The sequence below is a fragment of the Ovis aries genome, chromosome 8 (assembly GCF_016772045.2).
Source record: "Ovis aries strain OAR_USU_Benz2616 breed Rambouillet chromosome 8, ARS-UI_Ramb_v3.0, whole genome shotgun sequence".
Classification (NCBI taxonomy): domain Eukaryota; kingdom Metazoa; phylum Chordata; class Mammalia; order Artiodactyla; family Bovidae; genus Ovis; species Ovis aries.
In genome coordinates this window covers 9476785-9496619 of record NC_056061.1, presented here as the reverse complement: position 1 = coordinate 9496619, position 19835 = coordinate 9476785, and the positions used below count along the sequence as shown (strand labels likewise).

Sequence of the window (19835 nt, the reverse complement as noted above, 5' to 3'; positions counted from 1 at the left end):
AAGGAATTCATTTATTTATCTATGATAAAGTCACCATAAAACCTGATGGAGGCATCTAGCAAGCTGCTGCTATCCACTCCCTAACCAAGTCAACCTACATCAAGGATGAGGCTCAAGGATTAACACAACTGGCCAAACTACATGCAGTGATGAAAAATCCTTGATCAATAATTGGTTCAGTGTGCATGTTTTGTTTTGTTTTGTTTTTAACAAAATCTTGAGGCAATACCAATTATCTGTCCATTTAGTCTGACCAATGGCAACAACTCCTTATCCAAGGCTGTCACCTTTGGGCTAAAGCACTATGGGATTGACTGCCCTGGAGATACCTAAGATAAAAATCAAGGCTTGATTTTTATTAATTTGTTTGCCCACATTAGGTTTTTCCATACTAAGGTCAAAATTAAAGGCCTCCTCAAAACATTCCTTATCCCTTTCAGAGTTCCAGACATTACTGATGATGACCATGGCTTGCATTTCACTTCTCAAAACATATACCAGAAACTCTAGAATGAGACATTCAGTGAAACTTCCACCTCCCTAATGGCCACATGCCCTAAACTTTAGAAAGGCATAACAGCTTTCTTAAACAAGTCCAACATCAATTAAATGAGACACAGCACATCATCAGTCAAACATTAGTGGTGACTTATAATTGAGTCTGACTTCACCTGTGATGTCTGAGTACTGATAGCTTTCAAGCCCATCCCCTCCTCCACTTTCTGCCCCACACTGGGGCAAACCCATAAAGTGGCCTATGAGCTTCATCCTTTGGCACCCGGTGGGCAGTTAAAATCGTGAAAACCCCAACTCACTCTGGCCCTACCCTCTAGTCACAGTGAAAAACACAGCCAAGCCTTGCCCTCCCAGAAAATCCCGTATGAGAGTAATAAACATTTTTCGTTCCCTCCTGATGCACCTGTGGTGTCAGCAGGCTTGATCACCCAAACGTATTTGGGGAGGCAGTGTGGATGTCATCCCTGAGGGAACAATCAGATCTATGCATATCACTCCCCTGCTCAAAGACCTCTGATACCTCCCCACTGTCCACCGAATTAAATGGGAACTATTGACCATAACTGCTTCCCAAGTGGCACTAGTGGTAAAGAACCGCCTGCCAATGCAGGAGACATAAGAGACGCAGGTTTGATCCCTGGGTCAGAAAGATCCCCTGGAGGCGGGCATGGCAACCCACTTGAGTATTCTTGCCTGGAAAAATCCCATGGACAGAGGAGCCTGGTGGGCTACAGTCCATAGGGTTGCAGAGAGTCAGACATGACTGAGGTGGGTTAGCATGCATGCCCACATGCACAGATATATCTTTCTACTAGCACTTTCCACTTTTCTCCTGGATAAACATCATGCTTCAAATGCTATCGTTCCTAGCACACGCTTGGTCCTTAGTCGCCTTCATTCCCTTTGCTTATGCTCTGACCCGAGTTTTCTCTTCTACCCACTGTCTCCATTTGGTTCTTCTTCAAGCTCATCTTAAAGATTTAAGGATTTGCCAATCCTCCATGAACATTTCTCTGAATCTTCCAATTAGATAAGCTTTCTCCCTGGTTTGAACTTCATATCACACGGTTTAAATCTCTGGCAGTGCTTTATCATATTATGCCCTATAACAAAGTCATTCACATCTTATTGCTCCTAAAGGTCAGGCGTTGACAGCACATGTCTTGGAAACAGACCAAAAAAAAAAAAAAAAAAAAAAGATCCCGCATCTGATTCTTGCTGCCTAGTTGTCCTTGGGCAAGTCACCTAGCATCTCCAAGCCTGTTTTCTCTTCCAGTGAGCGTAAGATCTTATATGTGAAGGGTTTGCCTAGTATCTGATTCATACTAAGCACCCAATAAAATGTTGGCAATTATCATTATTTATCCTCTCCACTGGATCAGAAGCAATTTTATTTCAGAAATTCATTTTTTACTCTAATGCAACAACGTTTGGTATATAGAAAGCACTGAATAAATATGAGTGAACCGAATAAATGGTTCATAGGACTTCAGTGAAATTTTAAAGCAATTTAACCATAAGATTAGCACAATTAAATCATGTGCACGAATCTAATTCTAAGAACACACAAATCACCAAAAAAGAGAGAATTCAGGAAAACAGGTTTGTCTTCTAAAACCTGCTTGCTAACTTATAACTAACTTCTCAGACATTCCTCCACACCCCATACCACCTCTCCCAACCCTGCAACACACACACGCACAAACACACATACAAATGAGTTATTTCATTAGCTATCTTCTAATTCTGATATTTTAACAGAGCGGACATTTTTGGATTAAAAACAGTGACAAATTAAATAACAGTTTAAACTTTCTATCTGTTCAAAATCTTGTCCACAGATCATTCAGCACTCTATAAGAAATCTGATATGAAACTCTTAAAATATACAATGAACAGTGCTATTCTACATTTAATATTCTCAAATAGACATCAAAAATATTTTTAGAGTTAAAAAAAAAAAGATTGCCATCTTTTGCAGTGAATCTCATTCAAGGATCTACTTTAAGAGAAAAATGGGAGATGTATTATAATAGAAACACAGGTGAAAATACAGGGAGATGTAGTATAATAGAAACACAGGTGGGTTCAACGGTGCTTATTGGAACACTAGCAAGAAACATCCTCTTTGTGTAAAATACCTGATTGTCTATAGTACTTTAAACTATTAAAATAGTATTTAATGATAGTGGGGAATGCTCATAACATTGTAAAGGAAAAGACAAGGTATAACATAATACAAACAGAAGGTGGTTTAATCGATATTAAGGTGCTTTTCCCTTAGTAATAGGATTATTCATGGTGTTTGTCCCCCTGTATTTTTAAATGATCTGCAAGAAGCATGAGTTAATTTTAAAATGTCCTTTATATGTTTAATAGCTATGTGTTTGACATGATCTATAAGAATAACTACAGAGGGATTTCGCTGGTGGTCCATTGGTTAAGACTCTGTACTTCCAATGCACGGGGCGCGAGCGCGAGTTTAATCCCTACTTGGAGAACTAAGATTTCCTATGCCATGTGGCGCAGCCAAAAAATAAATAAAAATAACTACAGAATGTGTCTAACTGAAAGAGTAAAGTCATCCTTGAATACATTTAACTAGCTGTGCTGTCATAAACTCAGAGAAGCTGCATCACACACAGAGAGGTACATCTGTTAACTGACCGACCTAGCGTTCCAGTCAGCACAGTTCTCTACGGTGCCAAGTCGTCACCTTGGAATGTTACGTAGCATGGTTCTCTTTGAGGAAGGGAGACAAAGTTGTACAAAAATGACTACAGGGGTTCAGGGTAGTGGAGAACTGTAAACTTCCACTTTAAAAAAAGCCTCTCTTGGTAACATCTTCAAGCCCTGGAAAACATATTCTCAAATATTTGCTTTTTCACAAAAAGTAGTATAGTTGTTCATATATTAAGCTCTGGCTTCCTTAAAAGCAAATGTACCCTTATATTCACCACCTTCAAATGGGAACCAGCAGTAAATCCTATTATCAGAAAATGTCAGCTAAACATAAATTGCATTTCTGTTTTATCAACATTTCCATACAGGTTTGTGATATGGTAATCATGATCTCAAATCTTACACTGTGTTTTCATTTTCAGTAGTCAAGCAAACCTAACGAACTTCCATGTAACACGTTAAAAGGCACCAACGATAGATTTTTCTCAAAATTCACATAGATGAGGAAGTCTTTGGGATCTGTGACATGATACTACAAGGTGAGGATGTAGAGGTTGTCATGAGGTCAGTCTTGTATATATAAAGACAATGAACTCGGCATATCAGCAGCAGGGCTGGCAGGATTTGGCCCGTCAGTCCACTGGTTTTCCAGGGTGATGATGGATTTGCATTGATTTGGATTCCCTGTTTGGTCTCGGTCCTCAGAGAAAGGGAGGCAGCCTGCACCTGGAGCTGGTGCGGGCCTGGAGAGCCGAGCATGCAAAGCTCTCTCACCTGGTGATTGAGTGACTTCACGGCCGTGAACTTGGTCTTATTTGTTGTTCTCACCAGCTGAGCTAACTCATCTTTTAAGATAGAATTACAGAGGCTAGTACAGCTTTCCAGAGTTTTCTTTTTCACTTCCCAAGAAATACCACCATTAAATTTCTGAAATACTTCCTATTATATGATGGATTCATATGAGCTCAGAGGAGCTTTACAGTAACAAGATTTCCTGTGACCAAATTATTTCAAACATATTTAAGCATACTCAGGGGTCTGAATGTCTTTTTCATCACAGGGGACTGGAATCAAATCCCTTATGATTATACAGTAGAAGTGACTTAAGGGATTAGATCTGATAGAGTGCTTGAAGAACCATTTGTGACATTGTACAGGAAGCGACAACCAAAACCATCCCACAGAAATAGAAATGCAAAAAAGGCAAAATGGTTGTCTGAGGAGGCCTTACAAATAGCTGAGAAAAGAAGAGACATGAAAGGCAAAGGAGAAAAGTAAAGATATACCCATCTGAATACAGAGTTCCAAAGAACAGCAAGGAGAAATAAGAAAGCCTTCCTTAGTGATCAATGCAAAGAAATAGAGGAAAACAATAGAATGGGAAAAACTAGAGATCTCTTCAAGAAAATTAGAGATACCAAGGGAACATTTCATGCAAAAATGGGCAAAATACAGGACAGAAACAGTATGGACCTAACAGAAGCAAAAGATATTAAGAGGTGGCAAGAATACATAGACAAACTATATAAAAGAGAGCTTAATGGCCCAGATAACCACAATAATGTCATCACTCACATAGAACCAGACATCCTGGAATGAGAAGTCAAGTGGGCCTTAGAAAGCATCACTATGAACAAAGCTGGTGAAGGTGATGAAACTTCAGCTCAGCTATTTCAAATCCTAAAAGATGATGCTGTGAAAGTGCTGCACTCAATATACCAGCCAATTTGGAAAACTCAGTGTGGCCACAGGACTGGAAGAGGTCAGTTTTCATTCCAATCCCAAAGAAAGGCAATGCCAAAGAATGCTCAAACTACCACACAATTGTACTCATCTAACATGCTAGCAAAGTAATGCTCAAAATTCTCCAAGCTAAGGCTTCAACAGTTTGTGAACCGAGAACTTCTAGATGTTCAGGCTGGATTTAGAAAAGGCAGAGGAACCAGAGATCAAATTGTCAACATCCTCTGGATCATTAAAAAAAGCAAGAGAATTCCAGAAAACCATCTGCCTCATTGACTATGCTAAAGCCTTTGACCGTGTGGATCACAACAAACGGTGGAAAATTCTTCAAAAAACGGGAATACCAGATCACCTTAACTGCCTCCTAAGAAATCTGTATGCAGGTCAAGAAGCAACAGAACTGGACATGGAACAACAGACTGGTTCAAAATTGGGAAAGGGGTACGTCAAGGCTGTGTACTGTCACCCTGCTTATTTAACTTCTATGCAGAGTGCATCATGCGAAATGCCGGGCTGGATGAAGCACAAGCCAGAATCAAGATTGGCAGGAGAAATATCAATAGTCTCAGATATGCACCCTTATGGCAGAAAGCGAAAAGGAACTAAAGAGTCTCTTGAAAGTGAAAGAAGAGAGTGAAAAACCTGGCCTAAAACTCAACATTCAAAAAACTACGATCACAGCACCCAGTCCCATCACTTCATGGCAAATAGATGGGGGAAAAGTAGAAGCAGTGATGAATTTTATCTTCTTGGCCTCCAAAATTGCTGAGGATGGTAACTGCTGCCATGAAATTAAACAAGCTTGCTCCTTGGAAGGAAAGCTATGACTAGCCTAGATAGTGTGTTAAAAAGCAGAGATGTCACTTTGCCAACAAAGGTCTGTATAGTTAAAGCTATGGATTTTCTCGTAGTCATGTATGGATGTGAGAGTTGGACCATAAAGAAGGCTGAGTACCAAAGAACTGATGCTTTTGAACTGTGATGTTGGAGAAGACTCTTGAGAGTCCTTTGGAGTCTCAATCCTAAAGGAAATCAACCCTGAATATTCACTGTAAAGACTGATGGTGAAGCTGAAGCTCTAATACTTTGGCCACCTGATCCAAAGAGCTGACTCATCAGTAAAGACCCTGATTCTGGAAAAGACTGAAGGCAGGAGAAGGGGATGACAGAGGAAGAGATGGTTGGATGGCATCATTGACTCAATGGACATGAATTTGAGCAAGTTCTGGGAGATGGTGAAGGACAGGAATGCCTGGCATGCTGCAGTCCACGGGGGCTCAAAGAGCTGGACATGACTGAGCGAATGAACCACAACAATAGGGGTCTGAAATTCATTTTTTTTTAACACACTGGAAGTTAAATTTAAACAAATATAGTGAATGTTTGAGTGCAAAGCAAAAACAATAAAACAAATTCACATCAATTGCCTTTTTGAAAATTAGACATGAGGATTTCAAAGGTCTCAAGGTAGGTAATTAACAATACCATCATGTGGTCATAAAAGGACTGGAAGGGGAGGATGGAACCTAAGACCTAGTCCTGGTTGTTGCTGTATAACAGGTCACCACTATTAAGATTTTCATTTGTAGGGTAGAATGAGAATCTGGGCTTGACACATTTAAGAGCCCATCCAGTTTTAAAATAGTGAGAATTCTGATTCTTGTTAAAAATACATAAATTATATACTAAATATTTTTAAATCTAGATTTTTTTGTTTAACTCATGGCAAAGTTAGAGCTGCAGAAATGTTTTAAGGTAAGAGATGACCTCTTTCAAGGCAAGAGAGAGTAACATGGAAACTTATATTACCATATGTAAAATAGATAGCCAATTTGCTGTATGTCTTAGGAAACTCAAACAGGGGCTTTGTGTCAACCTAGAGGAGTGGGATGGGGAGGGGGATGGAAGCAAGGTTCAAAAGAGAGGGCATACGTGTATACCTATGGCTGATTCATGTTGAGGTCTGACAGAAAACAACAAAATTCTTAAAGTAATTATCCTTCAATAAAAAATAAATTTTAAACTAAAAAAAAAAAAAAAGGTAAAACACAACATAAAACCAGCCTGTGTTTTTAATCGAACATTTCTAGGAATGAAACATATCTGTACAAAACACCCTCAAGGAGCTGTTTTTCTCCTTCTAAAACACAGGATCACCTGGACAATACAGAATATATTTTCTTAAACTATTTCAAGCACAGCACTGCAGAGTTACTGAAAGATTTAAAAAGGACATCATCGAGGTCTTTTCCATATACAATCTAGAAGTCTCATTTCCTTCTTCCCTCTCCTTTACTATGAAAAATCCTTGCACAAGTGTAAAAGTGAAACTTGAATCTCATCTGAAAAATGTCTCTCTTCACTTTAGGGTGCTGCTCTCTGAAGGATGGATGACCGAATGGATTTTGGAGCAGGAAGAAAGCACGGACCAAACTGGTTTTAACCTTGCAAACCAGCACAGATGATAGCAAAGCTTCCCAAACTAGAGCTGCAAAGCCTCTGATGTCCTCAAGTAAGTAAGCCCCACATTTGGAACACAAGTCTAAGATGATGAGATGGTTGGATGGCATCACCGACTCGACAGACATGAGTTTGTGCAAACTCCGGAGTTGGTGATGGACAGGGAAGCCTGGTGTACTGCAGTCCATGGGGTCACAAAGAGTTGGCAACTGAAATGAATGACAGAATCCCTAAGGAAACAATGACAGTTCATTTGGGATCGTCTTTTTTTCCCCTACCCACTTTAGTTAAGACAGAAAACAAAGCTGTAACTTATTTCTGATTCTATATTGAGGTGACCATAATCCACATTTGCTCCCAATTAAGGTAATTTTAAAGGATTTACCATTTATTTCAACCAATCTTTTCTCTATCTCTAGGGGGGGAAAAAATCTTATCTACTATCAGTCTTTCAATTTAAGCAGCTCGTCTGTCTTTAAATTTTTTATTTAATGTGCTTCAAAGACTCCTCACTTTGTAAGAAAAACCTATCAGTTGTAAGGTATAAATGTGCCTAGTGGGTCACTATTAAATCACATGGGGAAGCAAAATTGATGATACATGTATTAATGTTGCAAACTGAATTAGTCCATTGAAAGGGGGGAGTTACAATTCAGGGTCAAGGTGTATTAGCCTAAATTCTTGCCACTTTAAATGGAAATTTATTGGACATTTTAATAACCTTTTAAATTGAGGGATTTATCAAGTGCTTCCATTTTTAAGTATTTTTCTAACTTTCCTCAAATGAAACTGGCAAAGAAAAAAGGGTGTTTTCTGCTGAAACCTTTGCTGAGTAACAGAATGTATCACCAAGCAAAATAAATTTCAAAAATGGATTACTTGTAGGTTTCTAGGATTGATAATGCATAATGATACCAAGAAACAGTGTTTAAAACAAGTACACTTCAAGTGACGATACTGTCATTTTCTTTTTGCCTATTCAGTTATCCTTACTGAATTTCTGCAGCACTTATCTGCCAAGGAATTCAGAATGCATTAGAAACTTACGCTGTGCTGTGCTTAGCGGCTCAGTTGTGTCTGGCTCTTTGCGATCCCGTGGACGGTAGCCCGCCAGGCTCCTCTGTCCATGAGGATTCTCCAGGCAAGATTACTGGAGTGGGTTGCCATTTCCTTCTCCAGGGGATCTTCCCAACCCAGGGATCGAACCCAGATCTTCCACACTGCAGGCAGATTCTTTACCAGCTGCACTACCAGAGAAGCCCTACAAGCTTATAGACTTAGAGTATTATAACCATACAATAGAATTGTTTTCAAACAGTAACATTTTTTACCTTAAGAATGTGTATCACCATGTATTGGGGAATAGTAAGCAGCGATATGATATTAAATTGGGAAGTGTATACAAAGGAAGAAGCAAGAAATCAAACTTCAAAAAAGCCATCACTTAACAGGCTAAAAACTCAGCTTCACTGTACCACAGATTCGGCTTCAGTGAGTTGATGATGAGAAAATCTAGACTAACCTATCTACTGCTTTCCTGGATCTTAAAGGTCAGTTTTAACTGTTAGACTTTCACATGATGAAATAATTCTTCTGAACAGAGACTCTATAAATATTACAATTTGTTGTTTTGTACAATATCAGCAAACTTACCAATGAAAGTCCATTGGCAGTTTATTCCTAAGATGGTGTGCTTTTATTTATTAGATATTTTTGGTAATTTGGCATCATCCTTAGGAAATAATGGCAGCTGGCCAGTTTATGAATTCCTGGTGAACATTTAAAATGTTTAATGGAATATTAAGTACCATATATTTAACCTTTTTTTAGGTAATTATAGGATCTAAAGTATAACCCCAAAATAATGAATACTATTTCATAAAATGAGCCTTAGAAAACTTAATATAAGTTAAAATTAAAATATCATATCTGTCTAAACAAGCAACAAATTCAGATATTTTTAGCTCTATCTTGAAAACTTCTGACTTTAACTCAAAGAGGGAAAATGTTTCTATTCTATTCTAAAAAAACATTTCTACAACTAAAGTAGTACCTAATCCTATTTCATTTATAAAAATATGGAAACATTTTATTTTAAATATAAAACTCTCTAGAACATAATCATTTTAAAGGGAAAGAAGGGCCCTAAGACTTACTGATACAAATTTACCTACACTTTAAATTAAATAATAATAGCTAAATTAAGATCACTGTATATAAGAGGTTAGAGATTAATGGAATTTACTCTTAAGCTTAATTGGCAAATGATAAACTGAAAAAAAAAGAAATTCTTGCCTATCATTGACAATACCACTTCATTAACCAATTGCTTTTATTTATCGTTAAATGTGATTCAGTCTTCATAACGGTGTATATGCTAACACTGAATTTAGCTTAGCAAAATGTCCCCAAATGCTTAAATACTGAATTGAACATAAGAAACTGATTGAGACACTTGTTTATAGACAGTTAGCTCTGGTTATTTCCTCAAATTCATATCATACCATGACAATTTTTTAAGCACATTAGCAGGGTCTCTGATAATCAAACCATCAACCCTGTATGTTCCATTTTATGCATTAAAAAAAAATATATTCTCAGGAAAATCTAAGTTCCAATTTACATTATGATATCAGGAATTTATTTACATTTTTAAATCTTTTATTTTAGAATATTGTCTTAAGACACTTCACTTTCATACATTTATTTGCGTTATATTTGTTTCACACTCTGCTCTAAAAATCCACAGAACAATTTTCTATGGAGGGTTTTATTATGTAACTAATTTTGTTATGTCCTAACTTAATCAGCCTAGGAAAAACCCCAAAATGTGAACTGTTTGTCTTACAGAAATCTTCCTTCTTACCAACTTTATAATGCTTTTACAAAACTGTTTAATGAATAGCATTAACTTTCACATGAATATTCAACTTCTCTATGTAAATCGTGAAAGGATCCACCATCTCAAATCTATCTCCAAAGCCTATCTGTATAAAACACTGCTCCTGTTTCATTCTCAGCTATAACTAACAGCTTAATTATCAGCAGAACCAAAACCATTCAGTATCACTGCCCCTAATCCATTTTTCAAATAGCAAACTTGAACACAGCTGTAATTCTTTTAAGAATCTTTATTGAATTTTTTTTAACAATTTAGTTTGTTGGCTCTCGATGCAGTTTATAAAAAAACTTCAGCATAGTTTCATATAAACTGCAATCAAAAAAGTAACTTGTCAAGAAGTTATCTGAAGTTGCAAGTTATTTTTTGAAATATGCAGAACAGTAAAATGTAAGCATGCTCTCGGATGCAGGGGCTCCTGTGGACTATGGAGTTACTCTGAAGAGCTTGCTAAGGTCTGCAGGCAGTTTATGAAATGCAATCATTCTCTCCACAATTTCGGTACATGAGAATAAAACTGATATTTATGAAATAAGTCTTTTTCTCAAAAAAGTTGAGGCAGCTTTTGTTGAATGCTATCAGTGAGAGTACATTTGCTACACCTTGAACTGTACTAAGAGAAAAACAGCCAGGAGGCCATGTTCATGCTGAAACTTGAAAACATCCCTCCACACATGTTGAGTTCCAAGAAGGAAGAGGATAAAACACTATGCACGGTTGTTCATCGTCCCACAGTAACAGAACACACCAAGAAACTTTACAGAAGGGAGAAATTCCCTTCGCTGCTTTCAGTCAAGGTCACTGGCGGCTACAGTGGAGGGTGGAGGTGAAGCAAGCCTAGGACGGGATAAAGCTGAAGTCTACATCTCATGCAGAGTTGTCCTGGTTCTGTCCTCACGCGCTTCTCAGACATCCGAATTCGAGCTGAGGTTTGTTAACCTGGGGTCCGCATTGATTTCGTATCTGTAATGATACCCTTCCATGTGATCCCTACAGGCATCTCTGATGTTATGCATCCACTTCTTTATCCCTTTACGGTTCAAATACAGAACCAGGAGGAAGATGGCGCCTATCAGGGCTAAAACAATACCCAGGAACACATAGGACGTCTGCAGGGATGGCGGGAGGATAGGGTCACAGTCCAGGTCGGAGCTGTTGAGTTCCAAGAGGACTCGATGCCTCATTTTCTCCGGGAACGCACAGGTGAGCCTGCCTTTGCCCTGCACTACCTCGGTCTCCTTGAGCCAGGCCACCATGTCCACCATGTGGCAGTCACAGACCCAGGGATTGTCGTCCAGGAAGACCCGGACGTGGGGCAGGCTTTGCAGCTCGGCCAGGGTGCCGTTGCGCAGGACCTTGAGGGCGTTGTCCTCCAGGTGCAGGCTTTCGAGGTGCGTCAGGTTCCGGAAGGACACGTGGGTCAGGCCCACCAGCGAGTTGTTGCGCAGGTCCAGGTGCCGGAGACCGGGCAGATGGGCCAGGACGTCGCGGGGCAGGTAGAGGAGCTGGTTGCTGGCCAGCTCCAGGCGGCGGAGCCCCCGCAGCGCGTGGCCAGCTCGCAGGGCCGCCGCCACCATCCCCTCCAGGCTCAGGTTCTGCCGCTCGGCCGCGGGGAGCTCGAGGCGGTTCAAGATGAGCTCCGCCAGGGGGCTGGGGGCCACGACGCTGGCGTTGCTGCCCGAGAAGGCGAAGGGGCTGAGGTCGGCCAGCGGGTTGTGGCTGAGGTCAAGCTGGCGCAGGCCGGGCAGGTGCTCGAAGGCGCCGGCGTCCACCTCCCTCAGGCGGTTGCCGCTGAGGTTGAGCGCGGCCAGGTCGGCCAGCGGCGGCCGGCGGGCGAAGGCGCCGGCGGGCAGCACGGCCAGCTGGTTGCCCGTGAGGAAGAGGTTGCGCACGTAGGGGGGCAGGTCGGCCGGCACCTCGGTCAGGTTGCGGTTCACGCACTTGACGGTGCGCGCGGCCTCGGAGCACTCACACGGCGCTGGGCATCGGCCCGGCAGCGCGGGCTGCCCGGACGCCGCGGGCGCCGGCAGCGACGCCGAGGAGGTGGAGGAGGACGCCGACGAGGGGAGGGAGGTCGAGGAGACCCAGCCCAGGAGGACCAGCGCCAGCCGCGCCAGCCGCAGCCGCCCGTCCCCGGCGGCGGGGCCCCGGGAGCACCCCCCAGGCATCGCGGCTCGGGTGTCCCCGGAGCCGGGCTGGGACGCCGCCCGCTCCGAAGGTTCGGGAGACGGGGCTCCGAAGGGCGCGGGCCGGCCGGAAGCTTCTGGAGAAAACTTTCCTCTCGTGGGAGCGGAGGAGGGCCGCCGCCAACGCCGCCGCCGGAACTTGGCCAACCCCCTGGCCACCGGGCGTCCCCCTCCCGGGGCCGAGTCCCCCGCCCCTTCCCTCCAGAAGGTACGCACGGCGGGTCGGGACGCTCGGCTCCGCGCTCCTCCTCCCGCTCTCGTCGCGGCCGCCGCCCCCGGGTGGCACCTCCCGCCTCTTTTGTTGGCGCCTCCCGCAGGATCCGCTGCGCGACCTGGGACAAGCGGGAGACAAGCGTGAGGCGTGGTGGCGCCCGCGGCTCCCCGAGGGCAGGAATCGCCGCCGCGAGCCAAGCCGACCCCACCGGGTACCCGAGACCTCCCTCCGAAAGCCCGTCCGGGCCTCGCCTCCTCCGGCGCCACGCACATCCTTACCCAAGCAGAGGGGCAGGCGACCCGAGGGGCGAAGCACAGTGTTGCAGCGTCCCGAGCCCTCACTATATATGCCCTTCCCAGCTCCCGCCCTCCTCCTTTCCCCGATCAGACTCATCCCCCGCGTCTAAACTTCTTGCTTAATTCCCAGCGCCTCCCGACTAAAACTTCTCCTTCCCAGCTCCTTCCCCCCACCTCCTCCGCGGACGACCTGCCTTCCGGGGTGTCCGCCCCCGCCCGGACCTCTCCTCCAGGTCCAGGTTAGGACGAGATGGAAGTTTCAGGTTACAGGAGTCTTTTGATGTCTTTCAGGACCCTGACGGATTAAGTGGAAAGCACTCGGCTGGCGCCCCCAGCCCGCGCCCCAGCCAGCCCCATTTAGACCCGAGGGCGTTCAAGTCATCTCCAAAAGGGAGGCGTGGGGGAGGCCGCAAACAATGCGGCGGTGGGACCCCCGGACCGGCGCTAGTCTCCTGCCTGAGGATGGGGAGGGGCCCCGGAGCCGCCCCCCAGGCCCCTATTTCCTCCTCCGCCCCCCAGGCTCTCGCCTTCTCCGCTTGCTCCCCGGCGCTCACCTCCGCACTCGAGATAACTCCCAGTCTCACCAGAGTCGCAGCGACTTGCCCGTTCAGAGCTGCAGGCGCCGATTCTCCTCGCACCCCAGCCCCTGGCCCAACCTCCGCAGCTGGGAAAAACCAACCCTGGGGGCGGGGAGGGGAGGTGCGGAGGGCCAGGGCTGCGCGGCGAGCCTGAGCTGCGCTCGGTAGGGGGATGTAAGGAAGGAGGCGAGGGGGGATCTAGACCGCGCGCCTCCTCCTGGTGGAAATTGACAAGGAATGTGCCGGAAAAGGTGAGGGAATCCCTTTTTCTCCCCCTTTCCCTGGGATCCTTTGGTGGTTCCTCATTTTGCATACTGGGTTTTACCTTGGACTGAAACAAAACCTCTCGTGCATCTCGTGAAATTCGCCCTGATCTGGGCACTTAAAGCGGTAACCAGGTAGATAGAGGCATAACAGAGCAGGAGCGTAAAGAAATGAGCTGCAAATGTACAGCGGCAGCAGGAAAACGCCCAGCTGCCTGCAAGGGAGTTTCGGAAAGGCTCCCCAGCCAAGTGATGCTTTAGACTGCCAACTTCGGATTTAGGTGTAATTAATCCGTCCCCACCTGTCCCGCCCCCGTCACCCCCGCACTTCTCAGATAGTTACGGAACTTGTGAAGGGAAGAGAGCCAACTTGAAGAAGAAGGGCGGGGGGACGATGGGTGGAGAAGCGATTCACTCTTGATTCATTAGTTTTCCTGCTTCCCAAATTAAAAGCAGAGGGAAGAAAACGGCCGCCAAACCGTCCTAGAAACAAAAGACAAATAGCGAGGACGTGAGTCACCGGAAAGCGGACCCGCCCCCCTCCCCAGACGTGGCAGCCGTGTGTCAGCGCAAGTCAGTTAGCTGGGAGAGTTCGCAGGGTAGGGGGTGGGAGGCCGCCAGGGAGAATAGAAGTTTGGTAACCCAAGTCTGACGCTGCAGGATGCGCCCGGTAGGCAAGGAGCAGAGAGGCTAGGATTGGGGCAGGAGACAGGGAATGATTGATTACAGACAGGATTTGTTACCCCGGAGAGGTTTGGGGTCCTGAAAGCTCTATTCTTGTTCTCTCAATGAGTGTCTGTCTCTTTTGTCCCGAAAAAATAATATCCCTAAAAGAGTGCTGGTTATTCAAAGTTCTTCATTTTAGAGAGAAAATGGCAATTAGAGAAAACAGTTGCAAAAAAATAAGATCTGGTAATATAAAAAGGATCCAATAAGGAATGCTGAAGTTTGTACCTATGGCATGGGCCTGCCTTTAGTGTGAAGGAAAGGTCCCAATTGTCAAGTCACTTCTTGATTACTTTCGTGGGAAGAAATAGACTGCACCGCCAACAGCAAGAAGGGCCCAGGTGGATACCTAGAGGGCATGAAGACTGCAAAAGAATTGTGCAAAAAGCCAGTTTTGTTCATTTGCATCCTCAGCACTTTTATCTAAATCTTTTTCGTGTTTTTAAAAGTGCTTTGTAATACGAATGTGAAACATTTTCAAAAAAAGAATCTCAAAAGCTGGAGTCATGTTCTGTATCCTGATGGTGGTGGTGGTTACATAAGTCTAGATATGCGTTAAAATTTACAGAACCTTGCACACTGAATCAGTTTTACTGTATGATAATTTTAAAACAAAATTAGTTATTCATGGGAAAAAAATACTAATGCTCTGCCTTGGTATTCTGGTTCTGCTCTATTGAGGAGAGTAAGAAGATTCTAAATATCTTTAGAATTTAGAAAGATATATTCTCATCTGATCTCCCATCAGCTCAGCAATATAGATACCAGTAGTTATTCGTATAATTCTGTTTCACAAATGAAAAAACTGGGGCTCTGAGCTGAGACTAATTCACATTGACAGTGTCTTTTACTTGCCAAACCTCCTGCTGATCACTTTACAGAAATCATCTCATTTGTTCTTCCCATCAGTACTCAGGTAGATTCTCTCACTCCAGTTTTAAAGAGAAGAAAACTGAAGCCGAAATAAATTATATAACTTGTTCTAATGTGTGGTGGAGGTAAGGACTGGGCCCAGATTTGTCTGCTTTTCGTGTGTATCTCACATTCCACGTCTAGGCAAAATTGAGGCACTTATGCAAAGTCCTACACTGCATACCTTAGGCAGAACCAAAGCCTCTCCCCTGGTTCGCTTTCTCCTTATTTTCTTCTACCTGCCTGCAGCTGGCAGTTAGTTGGTTATGGCTGCTGAATCAGGACTCAGAAATTTGGGGTCATTTTTAGCTCTACCACTTACTGTGTGGCTTCAGTATACTTCTGTTTCTTAATCTGTAAAATAGGACCACTGATAAAACATTATGACATTTCCATGAGAATTGAGATAAGATATCTAACATGCTTGGCAGAATTGCCTGTTATTATTTTGTTATTCTTCATTGCTCTCTCGCTTGCCATTTGTTCTGTACCCACCAAATCACTGTAACTATATTAGTTATAGGAGTCCAAGGATGGATAGTCTAAGGTCTCCTTCAAGTAGAATTGCCAGATTTAGCAAATAAAAATACAGGACACTCAGTTACCTGGACACCTGAATTCCAGGTATACAATGAATGGTTTTTTTTCGTATGAATATGCTCCATGCAATATTTGGGATGTACCTATGCTTAAAAAAAAAAAATCCCTTTTTACCTGAAACTCTAATTTAACTGGGCATCCTATATTTGGTCTGGTAACAGAAGAGTTCATAACCTGGTGGAAGAAACAGACAGAAATAAAAGCTTTCACTGCAGAACACTGAGGGCAGTTTACTATGCGTATCTTTCCAGTCTCTCTGTTTGTATATATTTTACTTTTGTTTCTAATATTTTTTATATGAATGGGATCATAGTCTATGTATTATATTATTCATGATTTTTAAAATTTTAAGACAACTATGCCTCGTTCTGTGTCCATACTTTCTTTGTTTTAAAGATTGCAAAATGTAGTGTGGACTGTTTTACCACATTTTTAAAACTGCCCTATTGAAAGACAGTAAGATCAGTAACTACTTTTTGAAGAACTCTCCTTCAAGTGAGAAAAGCTTACTAGGATGAGTTCTATTTTGATTGTCTTAAGCATTTAATTATCCGAAATTATCATACTTGCTTAACTCCTGACAGCTTGAAAATTTTTTGTGTGTGATGCTATTTACATGCTCTAAAGCAGGACAGAGAATTTCAAAGCACATTTTCCTCCATTTATTCTTCCCTTCCAAAATAAAAGAAGGATCTGAATGTCCTAATGGAGAAGAACCAATCCAGTGCATTTCATAGGTCACATTGTGGCCTCCAGGAAAATGTCTCTGCACTGTTATTTATGCAGCACATTGTTTCTCCAGGAACCATTTTTCTTCTAATGACCCAAAGGAAAGTCATTAGTAAATTTTTGAAATATTGCTGTTAAATTCTGGGAAGGCAAAGAACAATGTAGTATTTAAAAAAAAAAAAAAAAAAAAACAAAAAACGACGGATGATTATGGTAACCAGAAGAAAGAAACCATGTTGTCCAGCATGGACAAACATCAAGATTATTTGAGACTAGTTAATTTTGCAAATTAGCAAAGGAACTGAAAAAGGTGAACACTCTCAAATCTAAAAAACTTCTAAAACAAAATTAAACATTGGTGAACATCAACCACACATGTAAAACCACGAATCAACACTTGAAACCAGAACTATCAATTTGACAGTTTGCGGGAAACAAGTTATACATTCATGAAAAATATTTTCTAATTGTTAATGACTAAAAAGAAAACTCATGTGCTGATTTCAAATCATTTGAGAAAAAAGCTTCTTAGCTGAGATATATACACTAAATTAAGTAAAAATACCAACTTCGGAATGGGTTGAAAGGACATATTTGTATCATGAGTCAATACAAGGGGAGTTGAAGCTGGTAAAAGAAAAATAAAGCAAAGACATTTCAGGATTTATCAGAAATTAAATAATAAAAATAGAACAAGCTAAAAGGCTGTAATATTAGATTAAATTGGATGGAAGTATATGTTTCTTTAAGAATGGGAAGATATTGAAAGGTAAAAAAAAAATAATTATATAGCAATCTGCAGAAATTTCCAAATAACATTATAGGATTATTCAACTTTAAATGTGTTTAACTTTCTAAGACCTTACTGTATATTTCTGCCTATTTGATTTTCTTAGAATATAAAGGTAGATAGAATAAAAATCTCTGCCTTCAGACATCTCACAGTCTAGTGGTAAACTGGGGCTACCTACCAGTTACAAAACAGGGTGAGTGCAAAGGTCAGGGTGGACTAGGGAGATTGAAGAAGATTTCTTTGGGGAAGTAATACCTGAATTGCATTTTGAATTATTAGTAGGAACTTGCCAGACAGAAGATCGCCAAGTTGGTGGAAAGACTCAGAAAACTTGTTCAGTTCTAAAGACCACATGGGGAAGAGCACAGCACAGCACGCATTGAAGAGAGTGGTAAGAGCATGGGTCTGATATATGTTGGGATAGGATTACTGCCCTCTATTCTAAAAAGTTTGATTCCATCCGGTAGAGCTGGGAAGCCTCCGAAGACTCAGCGGGAGAATGACGTGATTAGGTGTGTATTTTACAAAGATCACCTTCGCGATCTATTTGAAGGATAAATTCACAGGCAGAGAGACTAGGGACACCGAGAAATTAGGAGAGCCGAGTGATAGATGTTGAAGAACTATAAACCAAAGCAGTGTTAAAAGACTGACAAGGCAGGAACAGGTATGAGGACCAGTGGTTCTCCAGGGTGACACTGCCCCTAGTGGGCATTTTGGATATTTGTTGGAAGCATTTTCTGGATGTTAGAGTCAATGGGGAGAACTACTGGCATTTAGCCTGCAGAGGCCAGGGATGTTAGACATCCTGCAATTAAAGGGACAGTATCATACAATGAAAAATAATCCTGCTTCCCACATGACTTTCAGGTATCCATCTAGGCATTCTTGCAGGTGAAAACCTAAACAACCATCCTATATTTAAATTGCAAATACTTATAGGATGGTTTTAATATACGCTGAATTTTTCAGGAAGGCAGCTACTGTGTTCATCAAAGGAAAAATATACATTGTTTTATTTCGGACACGACCAAAATTGTATCTCTGACAGCTGTGTTGGTCATGGTATTTAAATCACTAATACAAATCAACCATATCCGTGTGCATTTGCATTTATTGCATTTACAGTAATTCTTATTTCAAAATATCTAATGTAAAGACAAACTGTTTTCACTATTAATTTGAATCTTAGTCTACTTTCTCAAGTCCTAGCCTGTTTATAAGTGTGTGTGTGTGAGTCACTCAAACGTGTCTGACTCTGCGTCCCCATGCACTGTAGCCAACCATGCTCCTGGGATTCTCCAGGCAAGGATACTGGAGTGGGTTGCCATTCCCTTCTCCAGGGGATCTTCCTGACCCAGGTCTCCTACGTTGCAGGCAGATTCTTTACCAATATGCCACCTGGGGTGCAATTAACGCTTCATTAGGTCTTCTAGTATAGACATTTGGAGAAGGCAATGGCACCCCACTCCAGTCCTCTTGCCTGGAAAATCCCATCGACAGAGGAGCCTGGTAGGCTGCAGTCCATGGGGTCGCGAAGAGTCGGACACAACTGAGCAACTTCCCTTTCACTTTTCACTTTCATGCATTGGAGAAGGAAATGGCAACCCACTCCAGTGTTCTTGCCTGGAGAATCCCAGGGACAGAGGAGTCTGGTGGGCTGCCATCTATGGGGTTGCACAGAGTCGGACACGACTGATGCAACTTAGCAGCAGCAGCAGTATAGTCATTTGTATATTATACTACCTGTTATTTATTATTTAATTATGCTCATTTCTCTTTTATATTATAGTTAGTATAATATGTATTTTTAAAATTTACATGAAGGTATGCTTTATATAAAGGCTTTATAAAATGTTTGTTTTTAAAAAGGTTGCAAATAGCCCATATAAATACTTGAGGTAGAATCTATAAATCCTGTTGATTTATTCAGCATGGAGGGGAGAATACAGGCATTTATAATTCTAAAACATGTGACATAACAGATAACTCCTATATTTTAAATGATGTCTAAGAGAAATCCTGATAATTCTAGATGGAAGAGTCAAATTTAGTGTAAGGAAGCTGAAAAATACCTAGAGGAAAGGATAGAACAGTGAATCTATTCATTTGAAGAAGACCTAGCTTATTTGTTTGTAATTATTGTCTTTTCAAAAGAAATTGTAATAAAAATTTAATTCAGTAGTGTTACCTAATACTCTTTTTCTAATGTAAATTAATTCAACTTTGAAGTTGACA

General features: G+C 42.1%; 1 protein-coding gene and 1 long non-coding RNA gene across 6 annotated transcripts in view; one reads left to right on the top strand and one right to left on the bottom strand.

The window, feature by feature from the left end:
• LOC121820148 (uncharacterized) overlaps window positions 1-19835 on the top strand; it is an 85856-nt gene that overhangs the window by 31896 nt on the left and 34125 nt on the right. For 2 of the 4 annotated variants that reach the window (XR_006060571.1, XR_009601589.1), the window contains exons 2-3: window positions 7310-7453; window positions 17877-17988. This is a non-coding gene — a long non-coding RNA (uncharacterized LOC121820148). The remainder of the gene's footprint in view (window positions 1-7309; window positions 7454-17876; window positions 17989-19835) is intronic. The other 2 variants (XR_006060573.1, XR_006060572.1) reach the window with 1 other exon arrangement.
• Window positions 10518-13597, bottom strand: TPBG (trophoblast glycoprotein). Of its 2 annotated transcripts, XR_009601588.1 has the most exons (3): window positions 13551-13597; window positions 13171-13291; window positions 12712-12818 (listed from the first exon to the last, which is right to left on the bottom strand). XR_009601588.1 is itself a non-coding variant. In XM_060419379.1 (2 exons), exon 2 carries the CDS (start codon window positions 12466-12468, stop codon window positions 11206-11208), a length of 1263 nt encoding a protein of 420 aa, XP_060275362.1. In that variant the 5' UTR covers window positions 12469-12818; window positions 13551-13597; the 3' UTR covers window positions 10518-11205. The 2 variants fall into 2 exon arrangements, 1 of the variants encoding a protein (XP_060275362.1); XM_060419379.1 differs by lacking the exon at window positions 13171-13291 and having other exon boundaries at window positions 10518-12818.